At 43.9% G+C, this 17,081-nt stretch overlaps 1 protein-coding gene across 1 annotated transcript in view; it reads right to left on the bottom strand.

Moving 5' to 3' along the window:
* SH3KBP1 (SH3 domain containing kinase binding protein 1) overlaps nt 1–17,081 on the bottom strand; it is a 530,500-nt gene that overhangs the window by 205,462 nt on the left and 307,957 nt on the right. Inside the window, exon 5 of the mRNA XM_077294639.1 lies at nt 3,542–3,668. Coding sequence (XP_077150754.1) covers nt 3,542–3,668 — 127 coding nt within the window. The remainder of the gene's footprint in view (nt 1–3,541; nt 3,669–17,081) is intronic.

Here is a 17,081-nt window from a genome sequence, read left to right as displayed (position 1 = left end):
GTGAGTGCGGGCGGCTGTGCGTGGCTGTGCTGGGCGCCGAGTGCTGGGGGCCTGAGCAGGCGGGGACACCGGCGCGCTGTGGGGGTCAGGTGCCGGAGTCGCCGCTAGCTCAGGCCCCCGGCACTTGCTATATTTACCTGACTGTCCCGTTCCACTGCTGCGTGCCGCTCCGCCTTCCGGGTCCTCTGGCTGTGACTGTTCAGTCAGAGGGCGGCGCGCATTAAGCGCGTCATCGTGCCCTCTGAACTGAACGTCACAGGCAGAGGATGGAGCAGCGCGCATCGGTGGAACGGGACAGTCAGGTAAATATAGCATACTCACACCCTCCTGGCTGGTACCTGCTTTTCCGTTGGAGATCGCGGTGTGCGTTACGCATACCGCGATCTCCTGGGAGCGTCACTCTGTGGGGTCCAGACTGCGCCGGCGCTTGCGCTTGCGCAGTCTATAAAGGCTTCGGACAGAGTGACGCTCCCAGCGTTATATTATAGATGTTCTGTGAGTTGTCATAAGAAAACGTGTATTCACTATCACGAACATTGCCATTTTTTATTTCCCAAACTAATAGTCTTTTAAACAGACCTAATAATGACTGAAAATGGTTTGTGCTACATAGCTAGTAAGTGGGGAAAAATCTACAACAAAAATGCATATAAAAAAGTGATAAAAATGCAGCAAAAAAGTGCTATTTTACACAGTATTTTTCCTGTCAACACATCAGAATTTGCAGCAGAATTTTTTGCTGTAAATCCTGAACGTGTGCACATACTCTTAGAAGGAGTCTTTCTACCAGGTTAATAACTACTAAATACTTTTACTTATTTATCGGCAAATATAGAAAAAAACTTTAAGGCTGGGGTAGTACAGCAACTTGAGACGGGTTGAGCAGCCAAAGATGTCACTATTATATCTAAGCACAATACAACTAAATGGGCTCGCATTTCAACTCAGAGGGTATTGTAACTGAAACAAGCAAGTTGCAAACAATTCAACTGTGTCTGACATGCTTGCAATTTGTTTGTCGCAGTGCAGTACCTTCGGGGTCACAATGTTGGACAAGTTGAACCACTACTTATATCCGGAATGGGACTTAGCAAAGTGCTGTCTTCAATGGAGCCTGCCAAAGAAAGCAGATTACAGCACTCGCTGTTTCAAATAGTCCTGTTTGGGGAAAGTTAATGCCTCGCATCAACAAAACACCAGCCCCTCAGTTAATTATGGTGGAGGCAGAATTATGCTTTGGGGCTGTTTTTTGCAAGCTGGAACTGGAGCCTTCTGTTAAGAAGCTGAAGATGAATCTCAGCACAATAACGACTGTAAGCATACCCCAAATCAACAAAAAAATGGCTTCACCAGAAGAAGATCACAATTTTGGTAAAACCTGGACATGAAGTCAATTTAAAATGTGTGTTAACCTGAAGAGGGTGCAGTACACAGGAGATGCCCTCGCAAACTGACAGATTTGGAGTGCTACTGCAAGGAAGAGTGATCAAAGGTTGAATCCTGTAAAAAATTCAAAGCGTACTTCAACAAAAGTATTAATTAAGGGTGTGTATATTGGTGCAACAATGTTATTTTAGTTCTTTATTTTTGTTTTTCCACCTGGAAAGGATTTCAGTTGACTAATATGGATTATAGTCGACATTAAAGGTAGATAAAGTTCTTTTATGTTTCTTCTTGATATGTTTTTTTACATGATAAAAAAATAGCATTTTAACAGGGGCATGTAGACTTTTCATATCCACTGCAGAAATATAATGTCTACATACACTGTGTTCCAAATTATTATGCACAAAGAGTTTATGAGTGATAAGGTTAGAATTTTTTTGTTTGTCATTTAAACTCATTGATGGTGATGTGTGTCAGGGCTCTTTATATCACTGAAAGCAATTGCAGATACCTGTGCAAATTAGTTTGGCAGGTGTGTCCAAATAAAGGCAAGACTACTTAAGAAGGCTGTTCCACATTATTAAGCAGCCTACATTTTTTGCCAAAATGGGAAAGAAAAAGGATGTGTCGGCTGCTGAGAAGCAACAAATTGTGGAGTACTTAGGTCAAGGCATGACTACAATCAACATTGCCAAGACACTTCATCGTGATCATCGCACAATCAAGAAGTATGTAGCTGATTCCCAGCACACACGTGTGCGAGCTGATAAGGAAAAATTGAGGACTCTTTCCAACAGGCAATTGCGTATGGTTAAAAGAGCAGCTGCAAAAATACCTTGTCATAGCAGCAGACAAGTTTTTGAAGCTGCTGGTGCCTCCAACGTCCCCAGAACAAGAAGATGCAGGGTCCTTCAGAGGTTTGCAGCTGTGCGTAAGCCATCTTGTCGACCACCTCTTTCCACTGCACACAAGCAGAAACGGCTCCAGTGGGCCAAACGATACATGAAGACTGACTTCCAAACTGTTTTGTTCACCGATGAGTGCCGTGCAACGCTCGATGGTCCAGATGGATGGAGTGGAGGATGGCTGGTTGATGGACACCCCATGAAAACACGGCTAAGGTGCCACCAAGGAGGAGGTGGAGTAATGTTTTGGGCTGGAATCATCGGGAGAGAGATTGTGGGCCACTTTATGATCCCTGAAGGGGTAAAGATGAACTCCATAATCTATGTGGAGTTTCTAAAACAACACTTCCTGCCATGGTTCAAGAGGAAGAACCGTGCTTTCCGCAGCAAGATCATTTTCATGCATGATAATGCACCGTCTCATGCTGCAAAAAAACACATCTGCACCTCTGGCTGCTATGGGCATAAAAGAGGACAAACTTATGGTGTGGCCACCATCTTCCCCTGACCTCAACCCCATTGAGAACCTCTGGAGCATCATCAAAAGGAGTGTCAATGATGGCGGGAGGCAGTTCACATCTAAGCAACAGCTCTGGGAGGGTATTCTGTCCACATGCAAAACAATTGAAGCAGAAACCATCCAAAAACTGACAAATTCAATGGACGAGAGAGTTCAGAAGCTTCTTTCGAACAAGGGGTCCTATGTGCAAATGTAACATCACCTAGAATAAAGTTTTCACTTGAAAACTGTTTGATTTCATTTTGTAATAAGCTGATAATGCTTATAACTTCACAATTGACCATTTGTTTGTTCAAAATAAAAAAAAAAGGTTGAAAACTCTGCTGTGCATAATAATTTGGAACATGCATTTTGAGTGTTTAATTTTTTTTAAAAAGATACTGTTTTCATAGGCAGTTTGTTCCAAAACATTGCAATTATACTAGAATAGTAGATGACTGGAAAATAACAATGACTGCAATTCAGATAGGTAATTTAGAGAAAATATGAGGAAATATTATTTGCATAATAATTTGGAACACAGTGTATATATGTTTGGTTTTGTGGTTTTTTTTTTTTTTAATGCAACCCATTCCATTCTACACTATTTTTTTTCCTTAATTTTTGGACAAACCCTCTTGAACTTAATTGCTGTTGTTTTAAAAAGGAGATATTGTGTTTGAAATTATTTTTCCCCAAAATTATATCAAACTTAACAATATGATCATTTAATCATGTGCTATTTTCTTACCTTGCTTTATTTGGTGTTCATCAAAATTTCCTCCAATTTCAGTTTCAGTCACAAGCTCTTTAATAAAATTAGAGGGAAACATGCCAGACTTTCCATGGAGAATTCCCTCCCACCAGCCTTCCTCCACCTTCATGAAGCAAAAACAACACAATTTTAGCTTTATCTAATAATAAAAATAAGTAGTAATAATAATAATAATGTTTAAGGCAAATAGCTAAAGTACTTGAAAATATAGGCCCAGCTACATCAAGAATTGTCGAGAGCTTTGTGGGTAAATGTGAAAGTTTATGTTCTATTCTGTAGCAAACGAAGAACCAGTGCAATGGCTGGTGCAGGGTGGAGGAACCAGGATAGTGGCTGGATAAAACTATGACCCTAGCTACTGCATTTAGGACAGATTGTATAGGGGAGCTTGGAAAGTGGGAGACTAATTAGTAGAGAGCTGCAGTAGTCCAGACAAGAATGAATAAGAGCAACAGTAAGAATTTTTGCAGCTTTAAAGTAAGAAAAGAGTGAATTCTAGAGATGTTGTAGAGGTGCAGGTGACACGAACATGTGAGTGATTGGATATAGGGAGTGAAGGGCAGATCTGTGTCAAATATAATCCTAAAACAGCGCTTAAGCAGCTTTGGGGTTAATACATTTGAAGCACTATACTCCAGATTAACACTCCAGTCTTGATGAATCGGGATTACAGTTTTTGGGATAATTTTTTAGCTAATTTTCTCAATCAAAGCCAAAAGTGAATTTCTAAGGAAAGGGAAATATAAAAGAAAGACTTCTTTTTTTTTAAGCTGGACCCATTTACAGCTCTGGCTCAAAAAAATACAAGCCCCTGTTCTGGCAATCAGGAAAAAGAGGGGGCAGCAGTGGAACCCATACCAATGTCACAGTTCCGAACTATCCAGTGAATAGGTAATATCTTTAGTCTGGGATACCCCTCTAATTTCTTCCTTAATAGGTGTTCATTATGCCTCGACATATTCCGTAGCTATTTTGTATCTTTTCAGATGACACTGATTCATGAGGCAGTAATTTACAGATCTCATTTCAGCAAACTGTCACTGTTTTAACACTGGCAATGACAAATAATTCATGAGTTACTGCTTATGCTTAATTGGAAATATGAACGTTATCATAGCTGTTGATGGCACAAAATGCATTTGAAAGCCCATAAAACCGCGCTTCTGATTTCTCTAATACTGTTTTTCTGACATGTGCAAAATTGATAGCATATCGTGCACGCAATAAAATATTGTGTAACATACACAGCTGAGAGAATATGACAGCTGCCAAAGCACACTGTGGATGGGATATTAATGTAAAGTGAGACAGTGGGGAGTTACTAGGCTAAACATGGCACCAGTTATCTTACATGCCTTGCACCACATTTATTATGTTTTAGACATTTTGTGGTTTGTCCGATAATTGGGGTTACTTTGTGTTACTAAAGGGTTGACGTTTTCAAAAACGGGTGTGCTCCAATATACAGGGTGAGCCACGTATATATAAAGCAAGGTAAAATGCTACAGGATTAATGATGGCAACTATCTTATAGGGGCCGATAAACCTGGGTCACGGTTTACAAGAAGGAACCTTCAACTTAATGTTCTTCGAGTACAACCACACAAAATCATCAACACAGAGGTCCGGACCACCCAAGCGTTTCTGATCAACCATGCAATTATATTTGGAACCCATCCACCTTAAAAATGTAAAAACACCCCACCATACCGAAGTAGTAGACAGAGAAAACCCTTCCTCCCCAGGTATTCTTAAAGAACGATTATTATTGAAGGTGCAGAATTGAAGATGAAAACTGGATGGCCTGAAAAACAGGGGCTTGTCAGTAGATTCATGCACATATTTTGCACATTTTTTTTACGCGGTTTTTGCACGGTTTTGCGTTTTTTGATGCGTTTTTTTATGCGGTTTTGTATGCGTTTTTGAAAGCTAAATAAAGATGTATAATTGAACAAAAAAAAAGACTTGTGATGTCATGTCTTGTCCAACCTCTTTTACATTTGTCCAACTAACACTCCATTACACACATAGATAGACAGGCAGACAGATAGACAGACAGACAGACAGATAGATAGATAGATAGATGGAATGAGATAGATAGATGTAGATAGATATATGGATGATTTCAATGGAAAAAATGGATGAAAAACCGGATTCGGAGGCCGGATTCATCATGTCACAACTCAGTTTCATACGTTTTTCGCCAGATCCGTCGCTGCGCGTTCTTTCGCCGTACGTTTTCTCCGTCCGCTGGAAACAGCTTTTCTGATGGATCCGGCAAAAAACGGATGAAACGTGAGGCCATCAGGCGCAATCCGGCGCTAATACAACTCTATGAGAAAAAAACGGATCCGGTGGAAAAAAAACACGGATCTGTTAAAACTCGCCGGATTGTGCCTGAAGGCAAAAACCTGATGTGTGAAAGTAGCCAGATAGATATAAGGATAGAAACATCTATGTATCTATAGATATATCTATCTATCTATAAATATATCTATAGATCGATATAGCCATAGATATATCATAGATATATCCATAGATATCCATGTATGGATAGATTTATCTATGGATATATCCATAGATATATCCATAGATATATAATAGCAAGGCCTATGTTTCTTAATGAATGTTTAATTAAAAAAAAAAAAACGAAAAAAATGGCGTGGGCTCCCGCCAATTTTCTGCGCCAGAGGGGGAAAGTCGACGGCCGGGGGCCAATAATTGTAGCCTGGGAAGGGGGTAATACCCATGGCCCCCTCCCAGACTATGAATATCAGCCCGCTGTTGTCTGCGTAGCCTTTACTGGCTATTAAAATAGGGGGACCTCCAAAAAAATGACGTGAGGTCCCCCTAAATTTTATAGCCAGAAAGGCTACGCAGACAGCTGCGGGCTGATATTCATAGCCTAGAGAGGGGCCATGGATATTGGCCCCCCCCCCGGCTACAAATACCAGCCCACAGCCACCCCAGAAATGGCGCATCTGTGAGATGCGCCAATTCCGGCACTTAGCCCCTCCCTTCCCACTCCCAAGTAGCTGTGGGGTAATAAGGGGTTAATGTCACCTTGCTATTGTAAGGTGACATTAAGCCGGGTAAAAAATGGAGAGGCGTCAATAAGACGCCTATCCATTATTAACCCTAGAGTAGTGAAAGAGTTAAAAAAAAAATAAAGACACAGCCAGAAAAAACTATTTTAATATTCTTAATTTAACCATACTTACCCTACTCAATCGCCTGTAAAAAATTAAAAATAATAAACCTTATACTCCAATTAATAACGAATGTCCCACGACGATCTCCCCTATAGAACAGTGACATCGGGTGATGTCACTGCTCTATAGGACCTCCAGTGACACACTGACAGGAGACAATGGCTCCTGCTGTGTATCACTGAGGTTACCTCAGTTCAGGGTCTCACTTTATGACATTGCTGCGTGGGAACTTTCACACACAGCAGTGCCACAAGTGAGACTAGGCACTATTTTTTACAGTGGCGGAGGAATACAGTGTGGAAGGATACCTTCCGTCATTGTATTCCTGGAGCCCCTAGAGAGCAGTCGCATCAGCTGATGCTCCTGCTCTCCACGGGAGATCGTCATGGGACGCTCGTTTTAATTGGATTTCTGCGGGTCAGGGAGTATATTGGTTGTTTATTATTTTAATATTTTTTACAGGTGACACTGGCTTCGGGGATCAAGGTGACAAGGTGATGGTGAGTATGTACTCTATGTATATATGTATGTAATGTATGAATGTACTGTATGTATGTATTGTATGTTATATGTTGTATGTTATATGTTCTGTTATATGTTGTATGTTATATGTTGTATGTTCTGTTATATGTTGTATGTTCTGTTATATGTTGTATGTTCTGTTATGTTGTATGTTATATGTTGTATGTTCTGTAATATGTTGTATGTTCTGTAATATGTTGTATGTTCTGTTATATGTTGTATGTTCTGTTATATGTTGTATGTTCTGTTATGTTGTATGTTATATGTTGTATGTTCTGTAATATGTTGTATGTTCTGTTATATGTTGTATGTTCTGTTATGTTGTATGTTATATGTTGTATGTTCTGTAATATGTTGTATGTTCTGTTATATGTTGTATGTTCTGTTATATGTTGTATGTTCCGTTATATGTTATATGTTGTATGTTCTGTTATACGTTATATGTTGGATGTTCTGTTATATGTTGTATGTTATATGTTGTATGTTCTGTTCTATGTTGTATGTTATATGCTGTATGTTCTGTTATATGTTGTATGTTATATGTTGTATGTTCTGTTATATGTTATATGTCGTATGTTCTATGTTGTATGTTCTGTTATATGTTGTATGTTCTGTTATATGTTCTGTCATATGTTGTATTTTTTTTTTTTTACACTCAACACATTAGCCGGATGATGGGACTACTACTGTCCCATCATTGGCTAATATGTCAATCACTGTCATTGTAGCAGGCATAGCCCGATGGGACTTGTAGTCCCATCGGACGATGCCTGCACACACACACACACACACACACACACACACACACAAAAAGACCTGAGAGACCCGCACAGACCACCGACAAGCCCGCACACACAGACACGCAGTCTCCGCCCACACTCCGTCCACACATTTCCCCTTCCCAAAAGGCAGCGTTTTCACCTGCAGCCAAACTGCAGATCTTTTTTAAATTTTTTACGTTTTACGTTTTGCTGCGTATGTGCCCGACTCAATGCAAGTCAATGGGTGCAGAAACACTGCAGATCCGCACAAAGAATTGACATGCTGCGGAAAAAACAACACTGCGTTTCCATGCGTTTTTTCCCGCAGCTTGTGCACAGCGGATTTGGTTTTCCATAGGTTTACATGCTACTGTAATCCGCATGGAAAACTGCTACAGATCCGCAGCGTCAAAAACGCCGCGGATCTGTGGTAAAAACCGCAACGTGTGAACAATACATGGCTTTATAGGAAGGTGAAGCAGTTCTAACCAAACCAGATGTACGTGTAACCAGATGCCACAATCCTCTGGCCCCACTCTGTGGTGGCATCCCCATGACAGGAGCTTGGCTAAGAGAGTTAATGAGCATGAATACAAATATACAGGGCCGGACTGGGACTAAAATTCAGCCCTGGCATTTGAAGTTACACAGGCCCACTTGTCACATGGTGACTGTATAATATCTTTGTACACTTGTAGGCAGGGCCGGTTTTAGGCAAAGTGCGGCCCTACGCCTAGGCAAAGTTAAAAATGGGGCCCCAAATGCTAACATATTGCACATCACACAAAAGCATTTTGGTTGTATTTACATGCGCTGAGTTCAGGCCGCTAAATGAGTTTGATCGACCATACTGAAGTTGTTCAACGCTTGTTTTCCGGCCTCTTTCCACCGTCTGAGACAGAATGAAGGGACAGAACGATCACTAACAGATCACCATACAGTATCATGTTATCAGCAGCACATCTACAGTTTACGCTGGCGATGTGCTGCTGAGAACAATGATTTTTGTTCTGGCAAAAACAATCTGAATATGCAGCATTTTACTTGTTTAGTAAAATACACCCCATAGTCCTCCATATATTATAATGCGCAGCACAGTCCTCCATATAGTATAATACACTCCCTATAGTCCTCCATATATTAAAATACACTGCTCAGTCCTCCACAGAGCATAATACACTCCTCATAGTGCTCCATATAGTATAATGCACCGCTATAGTCATCCATGTAGTACAATTCACTTCCCATAGTATAATGCACCCCATAGTTCTTCATATAGTATAACGTTTTCCCCATAGTCCTCGATACAGTATAATGCAGCCCACATACAGTATAATGCAGCCACCACCCTACAGAGTATAATGCAGCCACCCCAGAGTATAATGTAACCCCCCATAGAATATAATGCAGCCCCCCATAGAGTATGATGAAATCACCCCTCATAGAATATAAATATAATACAGCCCCCCATAGAATTTAATGTAGCCCCGAATAGAATAGAATACAGCCCACCTCCCCATAGAATATAATGCAGCCCCATCAGAGCATGATGCAATCATCCCTCAGAAAATCTAATACAGCCCCCCATAGAATATAATACAGCCCACCTCCCCATAATATATAATGTAGCCCCCCATAGAATATAATGCAGCCCCCCATAGTATATAAGACAGCCTCCCCCATAGAATATAATATACCCCCATAGTATATAACACAGCCTCCCCTACAGAATATAATATACCCCCGCAATAGTATATAACACAGCCACATAGTATATAACACGGCCTCCCCCATAGAATATAATATACCCCTACAGTATATAGCAAAGCCCGCATAGTATATAGCACAACTTGCATAGTATATAGCACAGCCTGCATAATATAGCACAGCCCGCGTAGTATACAGCACAGCCCGCATAGTAGTATACAGCACAGCCCACACAGTGGTATATACAGCACAGCCCACACAGTGCTATATACAGCACAGCCCACACAGTGGTATATACAGCACAGCCCACACAGTGCTATATACAGCACAACCCACACAGTGCTATATACAGCACAGCCCACACAGTGCTATATACAGCACAGCCCACACAGGGGTATATACAGCACAGCCCACAGGGGTATATACAGCACAGCCCACACAGGGGTATATACAGCACAGCCCACACAGGGGTATATACAGCACAGGCCACATAGGGGTATATACAGCACAGCCCACATAGGGGTATATACAGCACAGCCCACACAGTGGTATATACAGCACAGCCCACACAGGGATATATAGAGCACAGCCCACACAGGGGTATATACAGCACAGCCCACACAGGGGTATATACAGCACAGCCCACACAGGGGTATATACAGCACAGCCCACAGGGGTATATACAGCACAGCCCACACAGGGGTATATACAGCACAGCCCACACAGGGGTATATACAGCACAGCCCACACAGGGGTATATACAGCACAGCCCACACAGGGGTATATAGAGCACAGCCCACACAGGGGTATATAGAGCACAGCCCACACAGGGATATATAGAGCACAGCCCACACAGGTATATATAGAGCACAGCCCACACAGGTATATATAGAGCACAGCCCACACAGGGGTATATACAGCACAGGCCACATAGGGGTATATACAGCACAGCCCACATAGGGGTATATACAGCACAGCCCACACAGTGGTATATACAGCACAGCCCACACAGGGATATATAGAGCACAGCCCACACAGGGGTATATACAGCACAGCCCACACAGGGGTATATACAGCACAGCCCACAGGGGTATATACAGCACAGCCCACACAGGGGTATATACAGCACAGCCCACACAGGGGTATATACAGCACAGCCCACACAGGGGTATATACAGCACAGCCCACACAGGGGTATATAGAGCACAGCCCACACAGGGGTATATAGAGCACAGCCCACACAGGGGTATATAGAGCACAGCCCACACAGGTATATATAGAGCACAGCCCACACAGGTATATATAGAGCACAGCCCACACAGGGGTATATACAGCACAGGCCACATAGGGGTATATACAGCACAGCCCACATAGGGGTATATACAGCACAGCCCACACAGTGGTATATACAGCACAGCCCACACAGGGATATATAGAGCACAGCCCACACAGGGGTATATACAGCACAGCCCACACAGGGATATATAGAGCACAGCCCACACAGGGGTATATACAGCACAGCCCACACAGGTATATATAGAGCACAGCCCACACAGGTATATATAGAGCACAGCCCACACAGGTATATATAGAGCACAGCCCACACAGGGGTATATACAGCACAGGCCACATAGGGGTATATACAGCACAGCCCACATAGGGGTATATACAGCACAGCCCACACAGTGGTATATACAGCACAGCCCACACAGGGATATATAGAGCACAGCCCACACAGGGATATATAGAGCACAGCCCACACAGGGATATATAGAGCACAGCCCACACAGGGGTATATACAGCACAGCCCACACAGTGGTATATACAGCACAGCCCACACAGGGATATATAGAGCACAGCCCACACAGGGATATATAGAGCACAGCTCACATCTCATCTCTCCCCCCCCCCCCCCCGATAATGGCCCCACAGTCCAGTTAAAAAAAAAACTCTCCTCACCTTTCCTTTTGCCCGCGCTGCTCCCTGCTCCTGTCTCGGCGGCTGCAGTCTGCCCAGGACACAGCAGGTGTGCGATGATATGACGCCATTGCGCACCCGCAGTGTACTGTCAGAGGCAGAGCAGGGAATGATGGGAGAGGGAGCGTCAGGAGACGCTCTCTCCTCCATCATTGCATTGAACTATACCGGCGTCATAGACGCCGGTATAGTTAAATGCGGCGGCGGCACTGGCGGGGGAGGGGGAAGAACAGTGCAGCGGCCCACTACTGGCACCAGCCCTTCTGGCATTTGCCCGAAGTGCCCGATGGCCAGTCCGGCCCTGCAAATATACCAGTAAAATTAAGCCTGATCTGGTCATGAAAACTGTGGAAGTCATGGATGTTTAAGGGCAAACTTCAAGGGTAACTTCATTATATCATAGAAAATTATATTTATTTGCATTTTCCCTAAATATTTTGATGCATAAAATAAATCCATAAATGCCATAAATCATATTGTAAAGATAAGAGAATGCTGCTCCTTTATTTTATAATAAATCAGTACTAATAAGAGAAACATCAGACACATACGTGGGTGGAGTACAATGTTTTGTAATACAGATTATTGCAGCTTTGCAAATATTTAGGTCACATTTCTTCGTGGAAGAATGATTTCAGGTCAGAGCCGTAGCTAGGCTTTCCTTCACCTGGGGCAAAAGTGCAGTTCACTAATCTAGCCCTACAATTAAATACTTTGGACAGGGTAGAAGTGGCTTTTTATTGCCCCCATTCATTCCCAAACACACAGAAGCTGGGGCATCAGGATGCATTCACAAAACTGTGTGAAATCTCTGAGTGATATCTGACGAGCTTGAAGAATAACAGATCCATTCAAATATCCATGAAAATGACAGATCCGAGAATGAGATTGGTTAAACTTGGAGCATGTCGCGCTCGGAGCCGACGCTGAGGATAAGAATAGGACATACTCAGCGGGTCTGTGTGCTTTCTGATAAAAAGTAATGCAACACAACGACATGCACAAGGATGTGGAGACTTAAGGTACCGTCACATTAAGCGACGCTGCAGCGATATAGACAACGATGCCGATCGCTGCAGCGTCGCTGTTTCGTCGTCGTGTGGTCGCTAGAGAGCTGTCACACAGACAGCTCTCCAGCGACCAACGATGCCGAAGTCCCCGGGTAACCAGGGTAAACATCGGGTTACTAAGCGCAGGGCCGCGCTTAGTAACCCGATGTTTACCCTGGTTACCAGTGTAAATGTAAAAAAAAACAAACACTACATACTTACATTCCGGTGTGTGTCGCGTCCCCCGGCGTCCGCTTCCCTGCACTGTGTAAGCGCCGGCCCTAAAGCAGAGCGGTGACGTCACCGCTGTGCTTTGCTTTACGGCCGGCACTGACACATTCAGTGCAGGAAGCTCTGAGCAGCAGCGCGGACGCCGGGGGACGTGACAGACATCAGAAGGTGAGTATGTACTGTTTTTTTTTCTACTTTTACAATGGTAACCAGGGTAAATATCCGGTTACTAAGCGCGGCCCTGCGCTTTGTAACCCGATATTTACCATAGTTACCATTGTAAAACATTGCAGGCATCGTTGCTTTTGCTGTCAAACATGACGATACACACCGATCTGACGACCAAATAAAGTTCTGGACTTCTAGCTCCGACCAGCGATATCACAGCGGGATCCAGATCGCTGCTGCGTGTCAAACACAACGAGATCGCTATCCAGGACGCTGCAACGTCAGGGATCGTTGTCGTTCTCGTTGTAAAGTTGTTTAGTGTGAAGGTACCTTAAGTGAAATGTTTTGTTAGACCAGTGAAGTTTAGGGTACTGTCTCACAGTGCAATTTTGATCGCTACGATGGTACGATTCGTGACGTTCTAGCGATATCGTTACGATATCGCAGTGTCTGACACGCAGCAGCGATCAGGGACCCTGCTGAGAATCGTACGTCGTAGCAGATCGTATGGAACTTTCTTTCGTCGCTTGATCACCCGCTGACATCGCTGGATCGTTGTGTGTGACAGCGATCCAGCGATGTGTTCGCTTGTAACCAGGGTAAACATCGGATAACTAAGCGCAGGGCCGCGCTTAGTAACCCGATGTTTACCCTGGTTACCAGCGTAAACGTTAAAAAAACAAACAGTACATACTCACATTCCGGTGTCTGTCCTCCGGCGTCTCAGCTTCTCTGCACTGTGAGCGCCGGCCAGCCGGAAAGCGAGCACAGCGGTGACGTCTGACGTCACCGCTGTGCTTTCCGGCCGCTGTGCTTACACAGTGCAGAGAAGCTGAGACGCCGGAGGACAGACACCGGAATGTGAGTATGTACTGTTTGTTTTTTTAACATTTACCCTGGTAACCAGGGTAAACATCGGGTTACTAAGCGCGGCCCTGCGCTTAGTTACCCGATGTTTACCCTGGTTACCCGGGGACTTCGGCATCGCTCTAGCGCCGTGATTGCAATGTGGGACCGCAGTCTACGACGCTGGAGCGATAATCGTACGACGTTGCGACGTCACTGATCGTGCCGTCGTAGCGACGAAAATTGCACTGTGTGACAGTACCCTTAGGGTACCGTCACACAGTGCAATTTTGATCGCTACAACGGCACGATTCGTGACGTTCCAGCGATGCATTTACGATATCGCTGTGTCTGACACGCTACTGCGATCCGGATCCCCGCTGAGAATCGTACGTCGTAGCAGATCGTTTGAAACTTTCTTTCGTCGTCTAGTGTCCCGCTGTGGCGGCATGATTGCATTGTGTGACACAGGTTGTATACGATGTGCGCACAGTAACCAATGGCTTCTACATCGCAAATACGTCATGAAATTATCGCTCCAGCGCCGTGTATTGCAACGTGTGACCGCAGTATACGACGCTGGAGCGATACTTATACGACGCTGCAACGTCACGAATCGTGCCGTCGTAGCGATGAAAATGGCACTGTGTGACGGTACCCTTAGACAGGAGGCAGAAGGGCCTTTTCTGAGGTTCATTGTGATTGCAATGATAACAGGATTTGTTAGATGTTGGTTGTTTGCTGTTTTCTATCAGACCCCCTGTAAAGTAAATGAGGTTTATTTACTGGTACTTGTATTTTTAGCTCCAGTTTTCCATAGAATTCATAATGCTAAGAGTAACACAGATCACAGGATAATAGAGTCACATCCATGGATGCTCTGATTTGTTGCTTGAACTAAGATAGGTAGGGAGGTGTGTGTTCACCTAGGCCTTGAAATTCAGCTGTAAAATTTACTTTGTTTGCTTGTTTTCCTGTGCATCTTAGATTGGATAAAGGTTGTTGTTACGTGAACTAAGACAGGCAAAGAAGCATGGACAGATAACGGACGTACACGATGGAGTGTCGTGTTATACTATGTGCTGACCTTGAAGTTTGGAACGATAACATGGTTTTGTTTAAGACCTGATGCAGGATACAACTAAAGTCAGTGTACCTTAGATTTACGTTTAGTTTTCCTAGGGTGTTAAGAAGCGGTGAGGGTTGTATGTTACTCTTTTGAATTGTGGTAAACTGGTAGGGGTGTCTGTACAGGAAACAGAGGCAATTGACTAAGATCGTACTATAAGAAAATTGCATTAATTTTGTGGGGTTCAGGAGAGTTGAGGCACTAGTTAATTACTGGGCAGCTCAAGAAAGGTTAACAGGGGGAGGTCACCCTGAAGTAAAAGTATAAAGAATGAGTGAGTTTGGTGGGACAGGGAAGCATCAAATAAGGATGTTTTTAACTACACTGGGAGATCTCCCAGAGCGTATTGTTCCTTTTGTCCCATTTTAGGTATCTATGTAGAAGAGCACCTATCACTCCAGAGAAGAAGTCTTGACCTTTGCCCAGATGCCCCTGAGTGACTCCAGAACACCACTCTTACGTTTGGTGCCGAGCTGAAACATCTCCTCTCAGATTTCAGCCATGAGGAGGAGACCATAATAAAGCCCGAAGCTACCTGTTCCTGTCATTTTCTTCCTGGTCATTATTTTATATACAGTACAGACCAAAAGTTTGGACACACCTTCTCATTTAAAGATATTTCTGTATTTTCATGACTATGAAAATTGTACATTCACACTGAAGGCATCAAAACTACGAATTAACACATGTGGAATTATATACTTAACAAAAAAGTGTGAAACAAGTAATTGTCTAAGGGTTTAATTGTCTGTCTGTCCTGGAAATCCCGCGTCTCTGATTGGTCGAGGCCGCCTGGGCCTCGACCAATCAGCGACGGGCACAGTCTCTGATTGGTCGAGGCCAGCCGGCCTCGACCAATCAGCGACGGGCATTGTCCTCCACTGCTGTCAAGTGCCGCCATTGTGTTGTCTAAGGGTCTAATTGTCTGTCTGTCTCGGAAATCCCGCCTTGCTGATTGGTCGAGGCCAGCCGGCCTCGACCAATCAGCGACGGGCACAGTCTGCCGCGAATTCTGGAATCATCATTGTCCTCCACTGCTGTCAAGTGCCGCCATTGTGTAGGGTGTGTGCCTGCGTCTCCCTGTATGGGCGGCATCTCCCTGTGTTTCTATCTTAGAATGGGTCGTAAATGAAAATACGCCAATGAGGATGACAGAAAAGCAGCAGCAAGAAAACGACACCATCGGGAACAGGAGACACCACAACAAACTGCCGCCAGACAAGCCCAGGATGTGGAATCTCACAGACAACGTCGCCAACAGGAGACACCACAACAAACTGCTGCTAGACAAGCCCAGGATGCGGAATCTCACAGACACCGTCGCCAACTGGAGACACCACAACAAACTGTTGTACGACAGGAACAACATGATCGCAAAATTCATAAAAAACGAATACTCTACCAACTAAGGCACTACCAGGACAATATTCAACAACTTGCACATTACGTAACAGACAATGAAAGTACAATTCATGAACACTACTGTGGGAATATGAATGCAGTTTGCTCTAAATGCGTCTCTCTGAATTTCATTGATGAAAAACCATCTGACAATCAGTTTACGCAATGCTGCCAAAAAGGAAAAGTTATGCTACCGAGACCTCACTACTCAGATCTGTTTGAGCAGTTAATGAAAGGAATGCGTCATCACAAGTCCTGCGCGCCTGCGCGGAAAGGACCTGCCATGATGTCACGGTCATTTGACCGCGACATCGTCACGTGACCGCGACGTCATCACACCCTGGGACCGGAAGCTGCCACCTGCACCCCACACAGGCGACAGAGCTACAACGCGCCTGCGGAAGGTGAGTATATGTTTATTTTTTATTTTTTTAACCTGTGTCATACATGGCTGGGCAATATACTACGTAGCTGGGCAATATACTACGTGGCTCTGTGCTGTATACTACGTCA

Source organism: Ranitomeya variabilis, chromosome 3 (genome assembly GCF_051348905.1).
Source record: "Ranitomeya variabilis isolate aRanVar5 chromosome 3, aRanVar5.hap1, whole genome shotgun sequence".
Taxonomy (NCBI): domain Eukaryota; kingdom Metazoa; phylum Chordata; class Amphibia; order Anura; family Dendrobatidae; genus Ranitomeya; species Ranitomeya variabilis.
This window is presented reverse-complemented; position numbering and strand designations above follow the sequence as displayed.